The sequence below is a fragment of the Pholis gunnellus genome, assembly GCF_910591455.1.
Source record: "Pholis gunnellus genome assembly, chromosome: 16".
In the NCBI taxonomy this organism is placed as follows: domain Eukaryota; kingdom Metazoa; phylum Chordata; class Actinopteri; order Perciformes; family Pholidae; genus Pholis; species Pholis gunnellus.
This window is the reverse complement of record NC_136543.1, coordinates 9,678,045-9,701,012: the sequence shown is the minus strand read 5'-3', so window position 1 is coordinate 9,701,012 and position 22,968 is coordinate 9,678,045. Positions and strand designations below refer to the sequence as shown.

Below are 22,968 nucleotides of genomic sequence, written 5' to 3'. Positions count from 1 at the left end.
CAAAAAAAGAAACGCACAAATGAAATGTACACAGTGAAGTTGTGTTTCAAGTTTTAATAGTGCTTTGGGACAGAGATGATGATGTCAGCAATCACATGAAACACATCTTAAGCTGCACTTTCAGGCCAGCCATTGGATGCAAGAGGGTGGTGTGGGGGCACATTTGCATCTTTTGGAAGGACAGTTTGTTTAGTTTGCAATGGCCAAGGTCTGCTCCGTCATCTTCTGGAAGATGGTCTCCATCTGCTGCTTGAAGCTATCGAGCTGGGGCTTGATCTGTTCCTGCATGTTGGCAGCCAGGGGCTTGATCTGCTCCTCCACGTTGGTGGCAACAGTCTTCAGCTGCTCCTGAATCTGAGCGACTAAAGGCTGAATATGGATCCTGTGGGGTAGAACATGGTTAACCATCATATATGAAAACCAGAGTGGTCTCTGTTGCTAGCATGTGTCCTGGGCTACTGCAGAACAATTCAAATCTTTATTTTTTTTATCGCTAAGTCAGTGAAATTGGGTTCCCCAAATGATGAAATAAGTGTTGGTGGTTTTTTTGGGGTGTTTACATTTTATTGTTTTAAAGTAAGCCGTACATGATTATTGACAACCATTTAACAGCAGTGGAAGAAGTATTCAAGTTATTATCTTGAATACCCTAAACCTTCTATATGTGGTGAGACGGAGGATTCCCGGGTTCGCTGTACTCACTGAGCCTGGTTTGCCAGGTCCTGGTTGCGGATTAGCTCGCTCATGTCCTGAATCAACTTGGTCTTCATCTCCTCAAAGTACTGACCGAGCTTTTCCAGATCGACAGCATCTTGTGCAAAGCTTCCTGTAGGTTTCCAAAGATTAAAAAAAGTCAATTAAGTATGTTTTTCACAACTCCGATAAACTAAATACTTGCACTCTTCTCATTTGGAGAAGATAAAGTAAATGTGAAGGTCCTACCTTGTGCCAGAGCAAGCAGAACAATGGTGGCAATGAGGGAGAATTTCATGGCTGCTGAGTGGAGGAGACCTACAAAAGCAAACATTTATGCATGATGATGATGATATAACCAGATGTTGAGATGCTGCATGTTCCTCTGTGTCATTTTTGCTCTGTTGCAATATAATCATACCTGTGCTGACTTAAAAAAAGCACCATCTTTTTTTACACCATTGTGCTTGTAGTTAACCTTCCTGACAATGTTCCTTTCGAAATCCAAAATGGGCCATTAAGATGTTTCATGAAGTTGTTTTTCAGAAGTTGAATAGAGAGGTCTTTTGTTGTTCGATCAGATGACTCCCTGATGAAAGTTCGCCCATTTTCTAGGAATGCCAGTCTGGCTTTCTCGCGATGAGGTAATAAAATAAATATTTGTAGTCACCGCGTGTTTGTCCAAACCCCCACGCATTAACTTGTAAACTTTATCTGGCTTATCAGCGACATCGCGTCAATAACTGCAGTAAAAAGCTGGAGAGAGAACCTTGACTTTGGAATAATTAGGTTACGTGTTCCCAGGTCACAAAATTAACATCTATATTTCATTGCTCTGAATCAAGAGCAGAACATTTCACTACAACTGTTTAATGAATTTAGAATAAGATATTTTGTAGAAGAGAAAGCTTATTTTCATGAAATAAGAATTCCAAAACGTTATTTCCATGGCTGGTTGTGAACATGAGTTACTCTCAAAGCCAGAAACCAGAGAAGTTAGTCTCAAACTTGCCATCAAGTATTAAATCTGCAGCTGCTCTGTAGACATTGAATGGGAGACGCAAATGAGCTTTAGTGTTCTTAGTTGTGAAACAGAAATGTCCATTACATTACAGTCATTTCTTTTTTATTACAAGTGTACCATATACTCAAAACATTCCCCTGGGTGCTCTCAGTGTCATATTTAACATTTTTCATTGTCTATGGAGCACATCACACTTTATACTTGATATAATTAATGTCAAGTCTAATGTGTCTTAATAGACACATCTGAGTTTTAGCGCTGCCAATTTGTGGATTTGTGAAAGACTTGTTCATGTTTCCAATTTTTTAAAAACTAGTTCCCCTTTAAGTTCCTGGAATTGGACCACCCGTGGATGAGGGCATATTTTCTCCTCTTTGGAATTAAAAATATATTTTATGATTTACTGATAACACATAAATAACCAAGCACTTCCATTGGTTTAGTGTTAATCAGACTATACTGTCTGTCACTATACTTCTTTAAATACTTTTAAACTTTCATTAAAATTAAAGTACATTTAAAAAAACTAATTAGCGTCATTTTTATATCCTTTTTAGACCATAGACTTTAAATCTGAATGTATGCAAATATACCAATGTCTATCGCTGCTTTGGGGCTTTGTGTGTTAAGAATCTCTGTTGCAGATGATGAAACAACATTAAGAAAAATTATTTTGTGTTCACAAACTCTAAATCTATTAATCTATTAATACAATTTTAAATAATAGACTGAACAGGATTGTGCCAGAACTTAACATGAAAGTATAACATTGAAAACTTAAACATGTTAAACATGATTGAGATACATCAAGACCTTCAGGAGCAAAATCCTCCCTTTGCCATTATACAACATCAGTTCCCTCATAAAATCTTTAAAGGAATGCATTTTACCCTCAAAAGTTGCCTTTCAGTCTTTTAGTTTAGTAACAATTAGTAGTCTTACATTCCAGGAGAGTTATTGGAATTGTCTCATTGTTTAAGCCCATAACAAAACAGATCTAGACTCACCTGTGCTGCAGGAGAAGTTGGACCGGATGGGGCTTTCCTGTGGGACTCTCATACTTTTTATTGTCCTGCATGAAGATGCAGCCGTGACGTGATGTGAATCTGATTGGACAAGAAAAGAAACAAAACATTATTGGATGTTTGTGGCGGTAACGGAATCACAGCACTGACCCTTGCGAACTCTGTTTGCCACCTGAGCAAACTAAACCAAAGTCCAACAGTCCGTCTGCTGACATGCCAACATGAGTGTACATCTTATCATAGTGATTAAATAAACGGCTTAATCACTGGTAACAGCATCAGCCAGGCCAGAACGTTTGATAATGACACAAGAGCTTCAACAGATATAACAGAGAAGAGAACTGACACACTGTCTTGTTTTATTATTGTTTTACTTTGCATTTTATTGTACTATTGTTGCTGTAAAATACTTTCATATTATTTCAGATAGTGCTTTTGTATTCAGCACTTTGTAACTTGTTTCCAGTGCCCTATAAATAAAGTTTATTATGATTGTGATGAATGTTCTGATTATGATCTTTTTGATTGATTGATTTTATTTGATTGATCTGTGTTGTTGTAATGTTGAGTTTTGTGTCTATTTGTATAGAAGTCGGTCTAGATGTCGCAAACTAGGCTACAAATGCAGTGGTCCATGTTGTGTCACTGCCCTCATGAAAATAGACATAATAATAATAATAATTTTGTATTATTTATTAGTATAACGCTTTAAAAGGTACTCAATGGCACTTTACGTGGTAAATAAAGATATAAAAATGTGAGTGTGGTCATAAAATGTATGTTTTATTTTATAGGAATCTATGATCACTCCCTGGGGATCATTTTATGGCATTAACAAAATTATTATATTCACAGGAAAGCATTCTTAATATATATATATATATATACATCGTGGCCAGAAACAGACTGACAAAGGAGATCAGGACAGGAAAGAGGAGCTACAAAAAGTAGTAGTAGAAAAGTTGGAAAACAAGTTTTCAGCCAGCAAACCTGCGTCAGTGTGGAGAGGCCTGCAGGACCTCCCCAACTACAGGAGACCATCCCCCCACTCTGTGGAGAATCACCAACTGGCTGATGACCTGAATGTGTTCTACTGCAGGTTTGATAAGCCCACGTTCACCCCCCCCCCAACTTCTCTGACATCAAACAACCACCCACACCCCCTACGACCTCCTCACCTCTCCCAACCGACCCCCCACCAGCACTGATGATCTGCGAAGAGAATGTGAGTCTGCTCTTTCACAGACAGACGATCAAGAAGGCACCGGGGCCCAGACGGTGTGTCAGCCTCCTGAGTCTGTGCTTACCAGCTGGCCCCCTATCTTCACGCAGATCTTCAACCAATCACTGGAGCTGTGTGAAGTCCCCTGTTGCTTCAATCAGAATCAGAATCAGAATCAGAACCGTTCCATTCCATGGAAGTTTGCACCTACAAGGAATTTGTCATGGCGGGTGGTGCATAACATTAAACAATCAACAACAATCAACACAGTGCAAGAAATAGAAACATATTAAAATGTACAATAGAATATAAAAGAATATAAAGAAACATAGGGATGTGCAGGGGAGGGACCAGTAGGAAATTGTCCTGGGGATGACAGAGTCAGTGGGGCTCCCGGGCTTTGTTAATGAGCCCGACTGCGGATGGGAAGAAACTGTTCGTATGGTGTGAGGTCTTGGTCCTGATTTGGGTGATACAGAGTTATGAGCCCCTGCTGGGCTGGGGGTGGGGGGGTGGGGGGGGGGGGGGGGGGGGGGGGGGGGCTGGTGGTCTGGGGCTGGTTGATGGGGCTGTGGGGGATGGAGTCAGGACTGTCCCATTGTCTTTCAAATCTACAGTAGAACTCATTCAGCTCGTCTGCCAGGCGGAGGTCATTCATAGAGTGGGCTGTTTTAGGTGTGTAATTGGTGATCTGTCTGAGACATCTCCAGACACAAGCAGAGTCACTTGCTGAGAGCTGGTGTTACAAACGCACGACAAACGATCGTCCCGGTCCCCAAGACATCCTCCATCACAGGATCAATTGACTACCGGCCTGTCACCTGTCGCCCTGTCATTGGTGTTGTTTTATGTTCATATATATCTACTTTTGTATATTTATATTTATATTTGTACATGGTAGATACATGTAGATACAAAAACCGAAGTCAAATTCCTTGTACGCCTACGCATACATGGCCAATGAAGCTGATTCTGATTCTTTCTTGTTAGCCATGCTAGCAGCATAGCTCTAGGAATGGCAATGTCAGTCCATGTGTTAGTCCACCAGTTTGGTGCAGACTGACATATCATAAATGTTGAATGGATGAACTGTGGCGCAGACATTCATGGTTCCCAGAGGATGAATCCTGATGACTTTGATGATCTCTTAACTTGTCATCTATAGCACCACCAGCAGGTAGACGTGTGTGGTTCTTAGTGATGTGTCTAAGCAGCTATTAAATGGGTTGCCATGGAATTTGGTACATACATACATTCATGCCCCATTCAGGATAAATTCAGAACAATCACTTTTGTTATCTCATGACTCAACATTTCAATTAGTCCATTAAATACATGTAAAACTAAAGACATTCCCATCAGCTGCTATGGCTTTGGACAGTTTTTTACTTACTTAATATAAACTACATCTTGAACTTTAATTATGAGGATTTATGTCTGCGTGTTCAATTAAGAGTTTACTCTTGTTTTAGAATAAATACAAAACTTTTCTTTTTTACTCAATTTAAAGGACCACAGGATTGAAAAATATTCTCTAAAAAGAAAAGAGTTTTTAAGAAAATAACAACAATATGGTCTTTAAAAATGTCTCAGTCAGCTGTCCTTTGGGGAGAAGTATGACACTCATACATGTGGATGTAACCCTTCTACCTTTGGTTTACATCCAACAGGGTGTTCCAGTCTATCTTTATGGCTGCTGTAAAGTCATTAACTCTCAGCCCCACTCCTCCTCAGTAAGTCATAAACAATTCAAAACGGGGATAAATGGGAATACGGAGGAAATATGTGAGAAGTTAACATAAACAACACAAGCTGTTTAATAAAACTTGAGCGAGAATCCTGTGACTCTCTTTTCATCCAGTGGGAAAGCCCTGCACTGGAGTTTTAAAAGTCAGACTAAGCTTAGATCAAAACCAGATGTGGGAATGTATTCTCTCTGTCCTGAGTCTGTTCACCACTGGCCTGGACTCTCCTGGTGAAAACAGCTTAGGTTGTTTACGTCTCTCGAACACATCCTCATAAAATGAAAAAGGAACTGGTATGCAAGGCATGCAAAGGATGACACGGACACGGAGCACTACACATAAACGTTGCAGCAGGAAAAGGTGAACAGTTTGGTAGAAGTGTTCACCTTTACCAACATAAAGCTGAGTATCGTCTGTAGTTTTGCTGTATTATACAAAGTGTAGCACAAAAAACCCAGAAAGAGAAAGAAAAAAAACAACTGAATCTATAATTGGATTATTATTATTATTACAAAACATTTTAATGTTTTGACTGGTAGAAATGGAGTTAGTTGAACTAGGTAATATACTTTATAGAGTGTTTGTCGTTTCTTTTGTAACAATGTATCATATTCTTAAACTGATCTAATGATTTTAATCTGTAAAGTAACTCCAGCTTTCACACACCAACCCTGTCCCCTAAAAATTACATTTATACAGATGTAGTGGAATATAAGGAGAAGCATAGTAGAAGACATACTCACATCCTTTACTTATACCAATACCTTAATGTAAAAAAGTCTTAAAGTCCTATATTCAAAGGCATTCATAAGTAAAAGTACAGAAGTATTACAGGCAAAATGTAATTGAAATGACCCTTATGACTGGTGTGCTGTCATGATTATATTGTAACTGGTGCATCAATGTGTAAGCAGCACTTCACTGCTGTTGCTGGTGGAGGTGGATCTAGTTTGAACTACTTCATAAACAGTTAACAAGTATTACGTCCAGTGTTTCCCAACCGTAGAGGTCAGGGCCTCTTTCAAAGGTTCACAAGATAAATGTGATGGGTCACGAGGCCGGATAGAAGAAAATAAAACAAAGTTGTGCAACACAACTATTTATTTTAACTTCTTGGAATCTTGTTTTTTTTTTGAGAATTATTGGAACTTTTTACGTCTTTTGGCTTCAATGTTATGTAACTGAAACCAGGGTTAAAGGGGAAAGTGTATTTTGGGTGACTGCCAACAACTCACAGACATCTGAAAATGTTTTTATGTCAAATCTTAATTTGAATAGTAACTAGTATCTTTAAATGCCAAGTAAATGTAAAGTAAAAAGTACAATATTTGTAACTCAGAGAGTAGAAGTTTAAAATATAAAATGGAAAAAGGCAGAAAAAAAATTAAAACAACATGTTTAGGCTGGCTGCTAGTTATAATTACAATAATGTGAGCAACAGTGAGAGAAGGAAAAGATAACAAGAAGTGGGAAAAAAGTAAATGCAGCGAACACACATACAACTAAGCACTAGAAACCGACTGGAGAACAACATCAGTGACCAAACGTCACTGAGCTGCATAGCTGAGGTTATTAACTGATGTAATGAAATGAGAGCACGCCCTCCAGTGAGCCAAACACTCATTACAATTCTGATATGTGACTGTTGTGCGTGTGCTGTAAACAGGCCACAGCTCAAATGTTAGATGTTTGTGGTATTCTCACAGTCCCTCAGTCTACTCGAATGTGTTTAACCTTTTTGCAGATTCAGCTTTGAAAAAAAAAAAAAGATCCTCCTCCACACTCCTCTGGCCACAAACCAGACCACAGAAAGAATGAAAAAATTACACAAGCACCAGAAAGTCATACAAAACATTTAGGAAACTCAAGAGGATGTCCCATTTCCCCTTCAAGACTTCAGTGGTCCACTAACTCAAAGCTCGACCAAGTTACTTCAAAACTTTTATTGTCTGTTTCAAAGAAGGCTCATCATTGTTTTCACCCTCTTATCGAATAAATTGAGTTACTCGACCTCTAAGTTTTAATCACATGCTCCAGGCTGCAGAGCCGCAGCTGTAAACCCTCACTGTAGCTCTGCTCTGTTGGTGCCAGAGAACAGAGGCTCAGATTTCTTGGCTTGATATTTCTTTGACTTTCCACTGCTGCATTCAGGTGCGATAGAAAAGATCGTAATTATGACAACGGTATGCGCACAACTTGAACATGCTACATACATGTGGGGAAACATTTTTTTCCCCTGATGCACAAGTCATCAAATCGTGATATTTAGGAGTTTGCTCTTTTAAGGAATTGTTTTGAAGCATTACACAACAGCATCTGTTTTCCTTCTGTGCCACTTGACCATTGAAAGGGGAATTGAGTAAACAATTGCATTGTCAGTTTTTATTAGCATTAAGTAAACTTCAATAGAATTGAAATGCATCTGACAAAGTTCATAATTGAATCAAATATTGACGTCCTGGTTCTACAAATGAGATTAACAAGCGTCTATCAGTAATCTCTGGTGAGAAGCGGCACACTGTAATATTCTGCCTTCTAGTGTAATTTACTTATTTATATGATTTTTCCGGCACCACATCTTCCATCACCAACTGACTTTTTAATATTACGTCATCCTCATGTTTGTAAATGCTGGTGCATAGAAAATAAGACACACCTTTTGATGTAATGCAATCAAACACAACCGAGTTAAATTAACCCTTTTCTGATAAACCTGATAAAATAGAAAATCAGGGCCAAAGTCAAGGTTACAATCGTCATTTATATTCAAATACATTTTGTTCATGTATAGTAACACTAAATCACAAATCTCAAATTTGCCTCAGAGGGCTTTACAGTGTTTACAGCATATGGCACACTGTCCTTAGACACTGAATTTCTGAATTTGGATGAGAAACCAAGCACACAATCTATAATGATAATGTACTAAAAACCACGGACATTAATGGTTTGACATTTAAAAATACAGTCATGGTTCTTTAACACAGAGTCTGTAGAGTACGAGGGATCCATGAAGGCATCAGTTGACTGACAATCCCGCAGCCTAATGCAGAGAGTGAGGATGCACAGCAGCGGTGATATGTGTCGAATGAACATCGGCTGAGTACTTCTTTCGACTGTGATTGACAAAAACCCTGCTAATACTCTGTTCATCAAGCCCTCAGATATTTTGAACCTGAAACCCGTCGGGTTGATCGGTACAAATTGAATCCAGACCAGGACTTTACGCAGACGTTACGTTTGGACAATGGAATCTAGCGTGATGCCGGACAGTATCCGCCCTCAGAGGCTACAGCCAGGCATTGGATTCGGTTCCGGACCGACCGGGACCCTGCGCTCCTCTCTCCGGCCCGGGGTTACGGTCCCCATCGCGCCGCTGTTGCCCTCCCCGGCCTCCCTGGCCGCTTCGTCCGGGCCTCCCCCACCGCTGCCCCCGCTGCAGCTCCACAGCCTGTACGGCGGCATCGGAGCGGGGCTCGGGGCCACCGGGCACTGTAACCCGGGGAACCCGGCGGTGCTGAAGGAGGCGGTGGAGGCGGTGGTCCGCAGCTTCGCAAAACACACGCAAGGTTACGGCAGAGGTAACGTCCACTGGTGGTATACTGCTCTGTTTAATGTGGCGATAACTCCAGTTTGGAGTTGGAGGAGCAGAAACAGCCACTTTTAGCTGCGCCATCCGCTTGGAAGTGGATTAGCAACAGAAAAAAAGAACCTATGCTAACGTTGTATTCCTGTAAATGACATGCTTGGCTACAATTGTGTCAAATAAACCGACTTTGTATTGTTCCACCGTGTATTCTGGTGATTATTCATCGGATGCAATATCTCAATAATGTTTCTTTCTGGAATCAAAGTTTTCCTTTGATATTAACACACGTATAGTAGCATTGTCTTCAACAACTTCATTAAAGGATTAAGTAGCACAGGCCTGGGGGATTACATTTACGAACAATAAGCTTTTATACTGTTAACTTGTTTCACATTGGACACAGTACACCTCTGGCCCTGTAATGTAATTGTATATCACGTTCCTTATTGTCAGTAGCAAAGATGTTGTGAGTTTATCCACCTTTCTTTAAATATGTTGCCTATTATCCTGACTATTCCTCTTAGTAAGGATTGCCAGATGGATGTAATTTGCACAACTAACTTTTTAGAGAAAGAAGCACTAGTTACTGTTCCAAACTTATGCTCACATATATAGTTATCACTACAGCACATTGGACAGAACTATGCATGAAACTAACATTACACCTAAAGCTGCTATAATGTTGTCTGTTGAGCTAAAACAAGTGTTCCTCTCCGCTAATAGGATTTATTCCTAAAAGATTGTCCCTCTGTGCTCTTGACTCACATCTTCTTCCCTCCTCTATCCCATTTAGGCTACTTAACACCGCCAACATTGGCAGCACCACAAAGACTGATATTTTTATCTTAATGTCGCTCCAATGTTGTGACTTTATTCTATGGAAGAAAACTTGTTGGGCAAATGATCTCATTTATACAGAAAAGCCATATTTGGGCATTCGGCACTCCTTTTTCCTGTGGTATAGTTATTATAATTATATAATTACCAGGGAATTAAAAGGCTTTAATTTGCAATAAAACCCAAGACTATTAACACATGCTGTCAGTTTATAGCTGTACTTTTCCGTTCTCCCATTTGTCAAATATGTGCTGATTGATACCGGGCCAGGTTTGAGTCTGGGCCAGCACCATTGCCGCATGTGTTCCTCCGCTATCTCCCCATATTTCCTGTCTTTCTATTTTATCCCTTTCCTGAACCGTTTAGACGCTCAAAAATAACTTGGTCTGGGTCTGAATTTGGTGTGTTGAGCCTTGATTTAGAGCAACTACTGAAAATGAAGTGCCTTTTCTGGACATCCCATGGCTCATCATACATGTAGCACCGTGTATTTATGAAAACAAATATGTTTTATGCGGTTTTAAACAGAGTACACAATGGATTCATTTGTTGTGTAAGTAAGAGCAACTTAGTTATAGAAGTAATTACTTTTACTGGCTTAAAACAAGAGAACAGTTTACAGCGAGCACTTTACTTTTTCAAACGGCAAGAGCAATAACTAAATGATTTGGATTGCAGTCCAGGGATTTATATATCTGATGTCAGAATATATCTCAGCTTCTTTACAGAGGCCTCATTAGTCGCAGAGCTGCAGCCCTGAAACGCACTGATCGTTCTCCAGGCTCTGTAAGTGAACAAGAAGCAGGCTGCTTGTGTTTCGTATCAAACAGTCAGAGCTCAGCAGGTAAGAGCTGAGGGCGAAAAGAAGTCAACCAGCCCTGAATAACATTGGCTGCACTCACATCTCCCTGCAGATCCACACCCAAAGAATCATTTCTGACTCATTTTTACTGCTTTTCTTTGTTGTTGTTTCCTTTTGGAGGACACTGAGGTGGTGCAGAATATCCTCTTAGCAGCCATCTAATTATTTTCAGGAAAAACCTCTGACTTCCTTGAGATGACCTTCCTCCCACCCTTTCCATCTTTGTGTTTCGAGAGGAAGTTTCAGAGCTCAGTCAGGGACAAATGGAGAGTTTTGTGACAGGGCTTCTTTTTTTAAATTTTTTTTTATCTCTGTGCCCTCAAGTAAACGTGGTGGAAGCCTTACAGGAGTTCTGGCAGATGAAGCTGACCAGAGGGGCCGACCTGCGGAACGGAGCTCTGGTTGTTTATGAAATGGTCCCAACCAGCAGCCCTCCATATGTTTGCTATGTCAGTCTTCCCGGGGGCAGCTGCTTTGGAAGTTTCCAGGTACCTTGTCTGCCTTTTCTTAGCATGATTGTGATACGATCATCCCAGAGATTGCGTTTCATTAATAAATGATAATTGTGTGTTGGAGAAACCCATGATAATGTAAGACAAATGTCACTCAAGTGCCATGTTACAAGCTTACACAATTCCAACATCTTTGTAGCCACAACATAACAAATATGGATGCAAGACCTCAAACACTCGCTGGCTTTAACTTTTTCGGCTGCATATTGGTGTTTCTGATTCCATCGGACCACTAATGGATGTTTTCTTTCACTGTTTAATAGTTCTGTCCCACCAAGGCAGAGGCAAGACGCAGCGCTGCCAAGATTGCTCTGATGAACTCTGTTTTCAATGAACATCCCTCTCGACGCATCACAGACGACTTCATTGAGAAGAGCGTCAGCGAGGCCCTGGCCTCCTTCAACGTAAGTCACCTAGAGGTTGTGTGCTTCCGTCCATGTCGTGGTGATATATAAATAATAATGAAAGGAGAGAAATAGACACATATGTAAGATTCGTATTGCAAGTACTATATTACTTATATTACTAATGTGTAAATGTAATGCAGTTGGCAACATGCAAATGGCTATTTGCAGAACGGTAGATACCTGATACCAATAATTGATGCTTTGAAGGTTACTCTGCTGTCAATTGTTTCCTAAAAATCTTTTGCAACACACATTTTAGAGATCCTCTCTTCATTATTAACACAGCACGCTGGCATTAACTAGTAGTTCTTTCCAGGGAAACAGAGAAGAGGCTGACAATCCCAACACAGGAATTGGGGCTTTTCGCTTCATGCTTGAGTCCAACAAAGGAAAATCCATGCTGGAGTTTCAGGTGCGTAAAATTCGGTGTTGTGTTAAGTACCGTTTCATGCTTCTGAGACGCACCAGGGTTGAGCGAAAATATCACTGGCAAGGTTTGAGCCCAGATGCTGTGTTAAAATGTTTTGCATGTTAACACAGCTGATGTATACAGTATAACAAAGATAGAGACCAGTTTTATAGAGATTTATAGTTTGTATGCCTCTAGCTTACCAAGAGCTAGCTACTCCATTGGGGAAACACACAGTAGTTTAAGCCAACATGTGACCTGTTTCTCTTTTACTAAAAGCATGGAGCTCGAAGCCAGAACATCTTAACCTTATGTATAAATAGAAATAGGGAATCTGAAGGAAGCATGCTTGGTTTGTAAAATGGAATTGCTACTTTTTGAGTGTCCTGAAGCTAGTGCACTTCTTAATTCCTGCTGGCTCGGCTGTGTTTGTGTTTCAGGAGCTGATGACCGTGTTCCAGCTGCTGCACTGGAACGGGAGTCTCAAAGCCATGAGAGAACGACAGTGTTCCCGACAGGTACTGTCAGTCATCTCAGCGATGGGTTCAATTATCCAAGTGCAGTAGTAGCTTTCATCACTTTTCATCAAGTCAAATCTTTCCCTACATGGCTTGACAGATTTAACATTTTAGGGGGGCATTGCTAGAGCGCAGAGGGGAGCTGGAAAAAAATGTCACGGCAGACGAAGCATTATAAATACTAACGCAGGCTACTAAAAACATTGATTAAAAGAATCTGTAGGTGCGTTAAAGCGTATCCTCTTATTGTACAGGTGAAGCAAGTCTTTTGAAAAATTCTTATTCCTCAAGTAGAAATACAAAACCAGTGCTCTCTTTTTATCGCATCTAACATCGGTATACACTGTGTGGAATTCAGTGGGATCAGATTTATGTGAGGTGACATGAGGCCAAGGATTGGAAAAACAGATTTAGCAGCTGGAACACTGAATTTTAGAATTTTTGGGGATTCATTGTGTCTGGCAGATACACAATCTAAGATCAGTTTCTCTTGCATCGAATTGGAAGTACGTTTTTAGCTTGATATCCTTTAGCCACAGCCAAAGATGTACGAAAGTCTCAATAGATCTTGAGTTGGCAAGACCACTTAGCTTTCTCTCTCCTAATTCATTTGCAGGAAGTGCTGGCTCACTATTCCCACCGGGCTCTGGATGATGACATGCGCACTCAGATGGCCGCCGACTGGGTGAACCGAGAACAGAGTGTAGCGAGCACTATTTCGCAGGAGGTGGCGTCGACGGAGCGAGAGCTGGAGGACGCCAGGCTGGCGGGCAGAGAACTGCGTTTTTACAAAGAGAAGAAAGACATCCTGATGTTAGCTGTGGGCCAACTCAATGCAGCCAACACTGCCACGCTGCCCTCACACTAAACCTGCCGTCCGTCGTGGAAACATGCCTTCACACACTAGGATTCCTGGTAACAGTATTGATCACTTCATAGATATAAAGGCGCTTTTAGGTTTTGTATCTTGTGGTTTTTTTATACGAGGACCACGTAATCAGGCCTTGACATCCGTCCATATCACCAACACATGCCGCTATAGGCGTTACCTCTTTGTGCCTAGTGAATACAGGATAACAGTGCTTTCTTTTAAATGACCTGTAAACTTGCTTTGCATTCCACCTGACTGGGGTTTATAGGTTTTTCATTATTCCATACTGTATTTACTCGAAGTAGACCTACAGAAACACGCAGCCTGCCTTTCATCAGTGAATGTAGGGGACATAAGTTAATATGACCCATCAAATCAAACACATTTAATCAATGTATGGACCATCGAAGTTTGTTTCTTTCATGTTTTGGGTGTGTTTACTTGTGTATAGTATTTTGGACTCTGGCAGGTAAAGGAGGTAAAATGTATGGGTCTTAAAACTTTACTGGCAAGTACCTCGTGGCCATTAATAATCCGAATATTTGTAAAATCACCACAAAAACAGCTAAATCTGCAGTGGGATTTGAGATCCCACCTTATAACCCTTCCTTCATGTGGAAACTCTGCCTGTTGTAATGAGAATACAGTGGAAATATGTGGAAATTGCATTCTCAAATAATACCAGAAATTCAAGTAAGCATTTAAAACGTTGTTATTGGCTTATGTAATAATTTGTGGGTACTTTGCTAAAATGTCAGCAGGTGACTGACAGCAGCTCAGGTTTTTTGAAAAATCAGATATTGAACCATCGCTATGATTTATTTTTTTAATTTTTGAAGGCATTTGACTATTTCAATGTGCATTGTATGCTTGGTGACCACGACACTAGCTGAATGTATATTTTCAGTGTGCTATCGACTAAAGGATTTGCAAAGTGATGCCGTTTAACATTTAGACTGAGGAGTTAGTCTTGTGATACAGGTTGTGTTGGTCATGTGCTTCATTCAGAGGAGTTCAAATAGTTGTTGCTTGGGAAACTAAAATGGAGGTCGGGATCTCAGCAGCGGATACAAAGAATAGAGGAGAAATGTGCAGGCCAAAAAAATTAGTTGAGGAATCTTTTGTTTTGAACAAGCGGATTCGCCACGTGTGAGTCATTGTGGTCCATACAAAACACTACCAGCACTTGTGGTTTATGTGTTTTTTTTCACATATGGGAAAGAGAATCTGTTAGCAGTGCTGGTGTATATCCACAGGCTGAACACAATGTATGTCACTCGCACTTATCACCTTTTAAAAAGTGTATTATGTTGAAGGACCTGATTTCGTTTATACTGTAAATGTGATATCTTTATATTTCTCTATGTGTCTAAAATGTATTGAATACATTATATACGGATGAAGGCATTTCAGTGAGTAGCCTTTTGAGGACCCCATATAATGGAAGTGAGAGTTTCATTGATAGTGTGTGGCTCTGGTGGGATGGAAATGTTGAAGCTGAGTTATGCAAGTTAAGGAGGGCTCATTCTCACCGCTGAATGCTGGATTGTCAACAGCAGAAACTAATTACGCTAAATTTGGGGAGACGGCAAATAGAAAACAAAGCAGCAGAAAAGAAGTATGATTAAAGCCAGATCCAATTTTATTAGTTTATTGCCGTGTCTCTTCCCTGGGATCATTGTGCCTTCATGGAATTGGTTGGACGTTAAGACTCGAAACTCAAAAGATGAATTAATTACATGAGGTCTTTAAAAGATGTTCTACTCTGCTTTACAATGTCTTTTGTAATTTCATGTAAAGTTAAAATGATGTATTACATGCTATATTACTGTTACAGTAAAGTTACTTTAAAGGAATAGTTGGACATTTGGGGAAATTTGCTGATTCAATTGGCGGAGAGTTAGACGAGAAGCTTATCTTAGCATAACGGCAGGATGTTTTCACCTAACTCTCCACCAGAAGGTTAGCAAGCATTTTTGCCAAAATGTCGATCTAATCCTTAAATATGTTACATGACATTAGATTATGAAGGATTTATTAAACTACATGTTGGTATACATTTGTAATCATATATATTGTTTGTTTGGTACTCAGCTTGCAGAATATGTGTGCAGCACAAAATGTTTTTCTTGGAAAAGACCATGCAGCTCTCTTAAGTAAATACTGAAAATTTAAAATAACTGACTTTTTAATGAATACAATGAACACTTTGACCTCACAATTCTGCAGCTTGAACCCTTTTATCTGCTCCTGCTCCCAGAATCTCATCTGCAGATACGTTTTCTACACTCGTCAGTGATTTCATCGTCCCATGAACCAATTTGGTTAGATTTGAAAAGCTGAAATACAATTATGGGGCTGGAGATCTTGAATTGTGTGTTGTGTTTTTTTGTATGCTTTTTCTTTGCATTTTTCTTCTACGTTAGATGCTTATTATTTGTGTGATTTTGTTATTTTTTTTTTACCACAAGCCATTAATCTCAGAGCTCTTATCTTAGAAATGCCTTTGACTTTTCTTTGTGATTATTATAAATGAAGGCTTATTAAACTATTTTGTTTTATGCTATCCCTTCTATTAAAAATACCTTTGGTTTTTCATTTTTTGGCTTTGATGCATGATATGTTGATTAAGTTTATGTTTTTATATGTTTTATATTCAATACAGTATTGTTTTATAACAGTGTTTCTGAGGGCCCTTATTGTATGTATTTTCTATGAACATTTTGTATTCCATGTTTATACTTTTAGTAGATTTATATGATGTAATAAAATGGTTCATACAAATGTTTATTAATTGGTCATATCGCTTATTTTACTGCGTAGTACACAACTAGGACCAAGTAACTCTAAATAGATAATTGTTTGTATTGGTTTATTGGTGTAAGTGTAATCTACACTAATGAAAAAGTAGCTTTACAAAGATTACATTTACACATTGTATGTATAGTGTGCTTTAATACATATTTGGACTAGAGCTGTGTTTGTTATGAAGGCAATTAGAAATACTTCAAAAAAGATTATGAGGATCTTTTCAATTGTTCCAGACAATGCAAGCTTTTTGAATATTATGAATGCTCGTGAATTCCTGGTTCCTTTTTCAAATATTTTTCTCTCCTTTATTATTTTAATAGGGACAATACAGACAAACATTGTTGCATAGAAAGACATACTGCAACTGAAATAATGAATACAGTGTGGGGCATCTAGCTGAAGCTAGTTTGCAGTAATTGTGAACTTGTCCACATGTGTGGATTATGTTAGCCTTTGTTGTGGAGATGCAGTTGAAACATGTGCTATTTTTTGTATGTTCAGTTAAAAATAACGAAGAATCTTTGGTTTGATGTAAAAGTGACTCACTCCTTTAACCATTAAAGTATTAAAGTGTATATCTATCTATCTATCTATCTATCTATCTATCTATCTATCTATCTATCTATCTATCTATCTATCTATCTATCTATCTATCTATCTATCTATCTATCTATCTATCTATCTATCTATCATCTGTCATTAGCCTTTTATATTACAACCAAGCTCTTTAAGTGTGTAGTCACTTTCTTTTTTCTATACTTTAAATTATATATTATATAGCTTATACAGTTAGAACGAGATTCTTAAAAACGCTCGCAGAAATATGTTATATTATTTATTTATAATGTGCTACTTCCGCCTCCGGCACACGTACAGGAAGAGGCGGGGCCTCAGCGAAGGACGCTCGTCTGGCGTTGTTCATTCAACATGGCAGCGGGACCAATTTCAGAGAGAAACCAAGGTAACTACATCATTGTAAACCCGTTTTCAGCCTGTCCTGCAAGTCATTTATGAGTCCGCTTGTGGGCCACACTTCAAACTGCTCTCCTCGTTTTTATGAGCGCCACCAGACGACGGTTAAACTAATAGTTCGTGGTAAACAACCGGTCGATCACATGGAAGTGCTTAGTTGCTAGCTTGGTTTGCCGCTAATTGCGCCATTCATTGAAGTTCTGTTTAACTTTACTTTGGTGTATTATACTCGTTTTCTGTATAAAAGCAAACGTGTACCGTTGATGTTTGAATAAATGGAGGTATAGCAGCTGTGAGCATATTAGAAGCAGAGGTACCTCCTGTTGGCTAACAGCTAAAGTTAGCTTAGCAACCTAGCTTTAGTCATGTTGAGGATCTACACACATGATCGCACTTTGTTATCTTTACAGTTATATTTGGGATGTCGCTTGTACCCAGTGTTTTATAATCAAGGCATATGGTCTGTAGAAATTATTATTATTTTTATAACATTAATAACAGGTAGGTTAGATAATTAATTGTTTAGAGCTGTAAATAAAAGATAAAACTGCTTTATTATTTACATCTAATATACCTCTAGTATTTTATAAAAGCCACCTTATTTAGGCATCATAGAAAAAATATTGGAGCTACTAATTCTGCATTGAAATGTATTTATTTATTTTTATTTCAACTATTTTTGGATTGAAAAGCCACAAAATGTCCTTTTAACAGTTGCTCTTACAGGCATAATGAGTTTATTTGTGGCACCCTTTTATTTATTTGTTGACGAGTGTGCGTGTGTTTTAAGGGCTTTACTGCATCATTAACTCAATTAAATGTGAAAGAGAATGAAACATCTACATCACAGGTTACCAGTACAACTCTCCAATCCATGTTAAATGTTGTCTAATCTGGAGATCTAAGATCATTTCAATATGAGGTTTAATTTAACTTCTTTTTTTATTTTTTTCAGACGCCACTGTGTATGTTGGCGGCTTGGATGAGAAAGTATCAGAGCCATTACTATGGGAGCTTTTCCTGCAGGCTGGTCCTGTGGTCAACACGCACATGCCAAAAGACAGGGTCACTGGTCAACATCAAGGTGAGTATCACAGCTGATGGTGGTTGTGAAGATAGTCATGGTCACTCAAACATTACCATTTGCAGATAAATATAAATCACGGAGCTAATTTTCTCTTTCGGATTCCAGGTTATGGCTTTGTGGAGTTCCTTAGTGAAGAAGATGCTGACTATGCCATCAAAATCATGAATATGATAAAGCTCTACGGCAAACCCATTCGAGTTAATAAGGCCTCTGCGCACAACAAAAACCTGGATGTGGGTGCGAACATCTTCATTGGTAATCTGGATCCGGAGATTGATGAGAAACTGCTCTACGACACATTCAGTGCCTTTGGCGTGATCCTCCAGACGCCGAAGATCATGCGAGACCCAGACACCGGCAACTCCAAGGGTTATGCTTTCATCAATTTTGCGAGCTTCGACGCATCAGATGCAGCGATTGAGGCCATGAACGGCCAGTACCTCTGTAACAGGCCCATCACGGTGTCCTACGCCTTCAAGAAGGACTCCAAAGGAGAACGACATGGCTCGGCCGCAGAGCGCCTCCTGGCAGCACAAAACCCTCTTTCGCAGGCCGACAGGCCACATCAGCTGTTTGCAGATGCTCCACCGCCGGCGAGTGCTCCGACGCCGGTTCTAACTGCAATGGGAAGCGGGATGCCCATCGGTATGACTGAAACACTGTGGTTAAACATAATCGGGTGTTCTCTTTTCAATAGTTCATCATTTAACCTCTGTTGGAAGTGCAATGCAGTACATTTTCAACCACTTTTCACCAGCAGATGAGGAAATATCCCATTAGTAATAACTTAAAAGATGATCACTTCAGGTCATGCGCCTCAAAGAGAACATACTGTAGTTTGGTGCACATCTGTAACGCTTGATACGCGAGCAAACTAAACTGGCCATCGCACCACTGGCTCTGTTGGCTTTAAGAAACAGATGTACTTTCTTTTTTTTCCAAAGCTGTAACAGACGGTGTTGTCATATTCCTTGTACAGCAGATGCCTCTGATTGATTGCTATAGATTGAGTAGTTGATTGTGGTGACTGCCGTGAGAGCAGATAACCGGTTTCATTACCAGCGACAAGATGAAAGTAGAACTCTGTAGGTGTGCTTCTCCGACTGATGAGTAGGTGATAATTAAATCAATTTGATTTAATCTCGCGTGATGTCTGCAACTAAAAGTGAACATGACAGCTGACAAATGAGCCCCTTTTATGAGATACTAATGACATTTAAAAATGACAACAATGGCCCAAGATGGCTATTCATTGTGTATCAGATGAATATGCAAGAATAGATTTTAAATGCAATTTTTTTTCTGTGCAGGCATGCCACCTCCAGGTTTCCCCCCGGTTCCTCCTCCTGGATCGATGCCCCCTTCAATGTCCATGTCTCTTAATGCGGGGGTAGGCCAACAGGGCGGCGGGCCTCCACCCGGACCACCACCCTTCCCTGGCAACATGCATCCAGGTAAAAGTTGTTAAAGATTCAAATGTTATACAATAATATACTGACAATACTGTCATGGGTGATTATAAAAAAACATGAAAGTAGTTCCTTGCTGGAGCACGCCTGTAGACGTTATGGTTTCTGTTCCACAGGTATGTCTCAGATGCCCATGCCCCCACCTGGTCCTCCTGGCATGGTGCCTCCACCTCCTGCTCCCCCAGGATCAAATCAGTCACGGGCACCTCTACCACCTGGCATGCCCCCACCCCCGCCTATGGGCATGCCACCCAGAGCGCCGTATGGACCTCCCATGGGTAAGCGCTGTGGCATCTCCTCCAGTCTTTCTTGTAAAAATATTGTTTGAGGGCTTTCACAAGCTATACTAGTGAATTGAAATAGTTATGGAGAAATTGCGTGTATCTGGTTTCCTAGATTGGAGAGGCAAAAAGCTGGAATATGTAATAGATAAAGTACAGTACTTTGTTGTGTGAACAGCAGTGATTCACAATAACGCTGAACCTCGGCGTATGATTGTTGTTTAGGATGCTGAAACATTGTTTACTGTGGTAACCTTTGGTCAATAGTCCACGGTAAAGATATATCATGTAATGACGCTCTTGCCCTCTCTGTTTCCCAGGTCATCCTGGGCCTCCAGGTATGAGAGGGCCTCCTCCCATGCCTCCCCCCGGCTACGGCGCTGGCCTCCCCCCTCGTCCTCCTTTTGGCTTCCAGAGAGGACCTCCAATGCCTCCGAGGCCCCCCGGTGTCCCAATCCGCGTTCCTATGAGAGCACCAATGCCACCATAATCCGTCTCAAGCTCCAGAAACGGGCTCTCATTTTTTTTTTAAAGCATCTTATGATCTACTCAAGTTTGTAATAGTGAAAATAATTTAACCCCGTTTGTATTTTTTTTCCGGTCATTGTACAGATGAAGACCTTCGCCGAATAAAGTTTTTAGTACAAGTTTCTCACTCGCTAATATTACGTATACCGATTTCTGTGTTTCTTATAAACCCCATGGTAATGGGCCGTTTTCACGGCAGACATTTTGGCATGTCACAAAAGGAGAGTAAAGGTGTGATTAACATTGTTAATAGTATATTTCTTTTATTGATTCCCCTTTTCCCTGGCTGCTGACTCACTGACAGGTTTTGTTGGGGCTCGTCAGTAATGTTGTTTGGTCCCGGCAGTCGTATTATACTGCAAGTTTAAACGCCTGCTGTTGGAAACAGGCCAATACATTTAGACATTTCTTTTGTCTTGTGAAGGGAGGAGGGAGTGTCCGAGTAGTTAAGTACTCCCACGTAGATCAGATATTACATAAAAATGCAGCTTACACGTTAAATTAATACATCTTCAACATATGTATAACACTGAAATGAGCCATTCTGCACAGTGTGTCTCACTGTACCCTACTTAAGTTACATGAATGCAGGACTATTAAGAGTATTTTTACATTGTGAATACTACTTTTAATACTACAACGCTGGCTATCAGGACGAAGACTAGGCCCATCCTATATATATATATATATATATATATATATATATATATATATGAATCGGTGCTCCCCAAAATTAAATTAAAGATTTTCTCCCCCTTAAATTGTCCAACAAAGCCTGTCAATTAGGACTATGGGAATATTCACACTGTATACAAAATAGTGCTTTTAAGTTTAAAAATACTTAAAATGTTCCACCAAATCCCAATGAGAGGTCGCTTTTTCAGACTGCAACGTACGGTATTTAGACAGTTCTCCCACACATTGCCATTAAACGCAGCCTGATGCATGTGACAAAATACAAACAACTACCATTATATTGCTTACGTCCATAGAGACGTTTTGTGTGAATGGCACATGTGACGGCATCCCACTGTCTGTGCAGAGAGCTCTCGTTTCTTCACAGCAGGTCTTGATGCAGTGGACGGGATCTAGAACATGGCAAGTGGTTGGCATGGCAACAGGAGTCAGGTGTGCTTGCACGTGTGTGTTGTCTGTGCACACAATTTGATATTCATTTATACAGACAATCATCTGTTTGAAAAAAAACAAAACAGATGTATGAAAATAAGGTGTGCGCATGCGTGCTAGGGTAGCCTATACATGTACAGTGAGTGCCTAATGAGTTCAGTGTTTCCTGACACGGTATGCACAAACATAAAATTAAATAAGAAAAGAAAAAGCGTAAATAGAACGGGCTTAAATGAGAAAATGTGCGCAAAACCCCTCCAGATATGAATGCGTTAATGTGCTCGTGCGCTCGTGAGGGTTTGCATGGGGGGAGGGGACCCCTGCACATCTTGTGTGTGTGTGTGGATGGCGTGGGCTTCTCTCCTCCTCACCGCACAGCATCATCACTCGGTTCACACCAACAGCCTCGTACGCATCATCATCCTCATCCTCCTCATCACCATCTCCGGGCTGAAGAGGGACCACATCGCAGGAATAAAGGTGAGCTTGATTATAACGTGAATAATACAAAGCGACGTATTTCGTTTTCTAGTCTCAAATATGTATTTATATTACTGCATGAAGACATCTTGAGTGAGAGACGACGGGCGTGTTCTCCAACCGTTTGCTTTCCATAGCAATTAAGATCGATTTTGTGAATCGAGTGGAGGGTCTGTAATCTAATACAAATCGTGTCAAGCTGCTGGCAGTGAGATTTCTGAGAATTAGCACAGATGTCAGGATGCCAGCGAGCAGACAATCGGCTGCTAGTTATGACAGATATATGTTTTAATCGGGCGTATTTGTGGGCTGTGTAAATTGGGCTGTTAGCGAGAAAGGCCATTTTTTTTTCTTTAACATCAATGATTTTGACTAAACTGGAGGCTTAAATTTGCACATATTTAATCAGACTCTTGAATTCACACTCTTGCTGCCGCTTTCAGGCAATTGCTGCTATTAAAAAAATACAAACATGTAAGCAAATTAAATATAACTCTT

At 40.0% G+C, this 22,968-nt stretch overlaps 3 protein-coding genes across 3 annotated transcripts; 2 read left to right on the top strand and 1 right to left on the bottom strand.

Moving 5' to 3' along the window:
• Nucleotides 1–20: 20 nt before the first annotated feature.
• On the bottom strand, nt 21–2,798 carry LOC306708012 (uncharacterized protein). The gene is made up of 4 exons (XM_079175697.1): nt 2,725–2,798; nt 943–1,011; nt 703–826; nt 21–382 (listed from the first exon to the last, which is right to left on the bottom strand). Exons 1-4 carry the CDS (start codon nt 2,774–2,776, stop codon nt 190–192), a joined length of 438 nt encoding a protein of 145 aa, XP_079031823.1. The 5' UTR covers nt 2,777–2,798; the 3' UTR covers nt 21–189.
• Nucleotides 2,799–8,798: 6,000 nt separating this feature from the next.
• On the top strand, nt 8,799–16,490 carry lix1l (limb and CNS expressed 1 like). The gene is made up of 6 exons (XM_079175672.1): nt 8,799–9,290; nt 11,322–11,485; nt 11,773–11,913; nt 12,233–12,328; nt 12,766–12,843; nt 13,460–16,490. Exons 1-6 carry the CDS (start codon nt 8,957–8,959, stop codon nt 13,709–13,711), a joined length of 1,065 nt encoding a protein of 354 aa, XP_079031798.1. The 5' UTR covers nt 8,799–8,956; the 3' UTR covers nt 13,712–16,490.
• Nucleotides 16,491–17,429: 939 nt separating this feature from the next.
• Nucleotides 17,430–21,006, top strand: sf3b4 (splicing factor 3b, subunit 4). The gene is made up of 6 exons (XM_079176622.1): nt 17,430–17,486; nt 18,453–18,581; nt 18,690–19,229; nt 19,895–20,038; nt 20,170–20,331; nt 20,655–21,006. Exons 1-6 carry the CDS (start codon nt 17,453–17,455, stop codon nt 20,822–20,824), a joined length of 1,179 nt encoding a protein of 392 aa, XP_079032748.1. The 5' UTR covers nt 17,430–17,452; the 3' UTR covers nt 20,825–21,006.
• The last annotated feature ends 1,962 nt before the right edge of the window (nt 21,007–22,968 follow it).

Bases quoted from the DNA above. Each gene is read 5' to 3' on its own strand.
- LOC306708012 (XM_079175697.1), bottom strand. From the start codon at position 2,776: ATGAGAGTCCCACAGGAAAGCCCCATCCGGTCCAACTTCTCCTGCAGC. The intron at 827-942 runs GTAGGACCTTCA...GGAAACCTACAG, and splicing joins TCTGCTTGCTCTGGCACAAG to GAAGCTTTGCACAAGATGCT. The intron at 383-702 runs GTGAGTACAGCG...TCTACCCCACAG, and splicing joins GACCTGGCAAACCAGGCTCA to GATCCATATTCAGCCTTTAG.
- lix1l (XM_079175672.1), top strand. From the start codon at position 8,957: ATGGAATCTAGCGTGATGCCGGACAGTATCCGCCCTCAGAGGCTACAG. The intron at 9,291-11,321 runs GTAACGTCCACT...TGTGCCCTCAAG, and splicing joins CACGCAAGGTTACGGCAGAG to TAAACGTGGTGGAAGCCTTA. The intron at 12,329-12,765 runs GTGCGTAAAATT...TTTGTGTTTCAG, and splicing joins AATCCATGCTGGAGTTTCAG to GAGCTGATGACCGTGTTCCA.
- sf3b4 (XM_079176622.1), top strand. From the start codon at position 17,453: ATGGCAGCGGGACCAATTTCAGAGAGAAACCAAG. The intron at 17,487-18,452 runs GTAACTACATCA...TATTTTTTTCAG, and splicing joins AATTTCAGAGAGAAACCAAG to ACGCCACTGTGTATGTTGGC. The intron at 20,039-20,169 runs GTAAAAGTTGTT...TCTGTTCCACAG, and splicing joins CCCTGGCAACATGCATCCAG to GTATGTCTCAGATGCCCATG.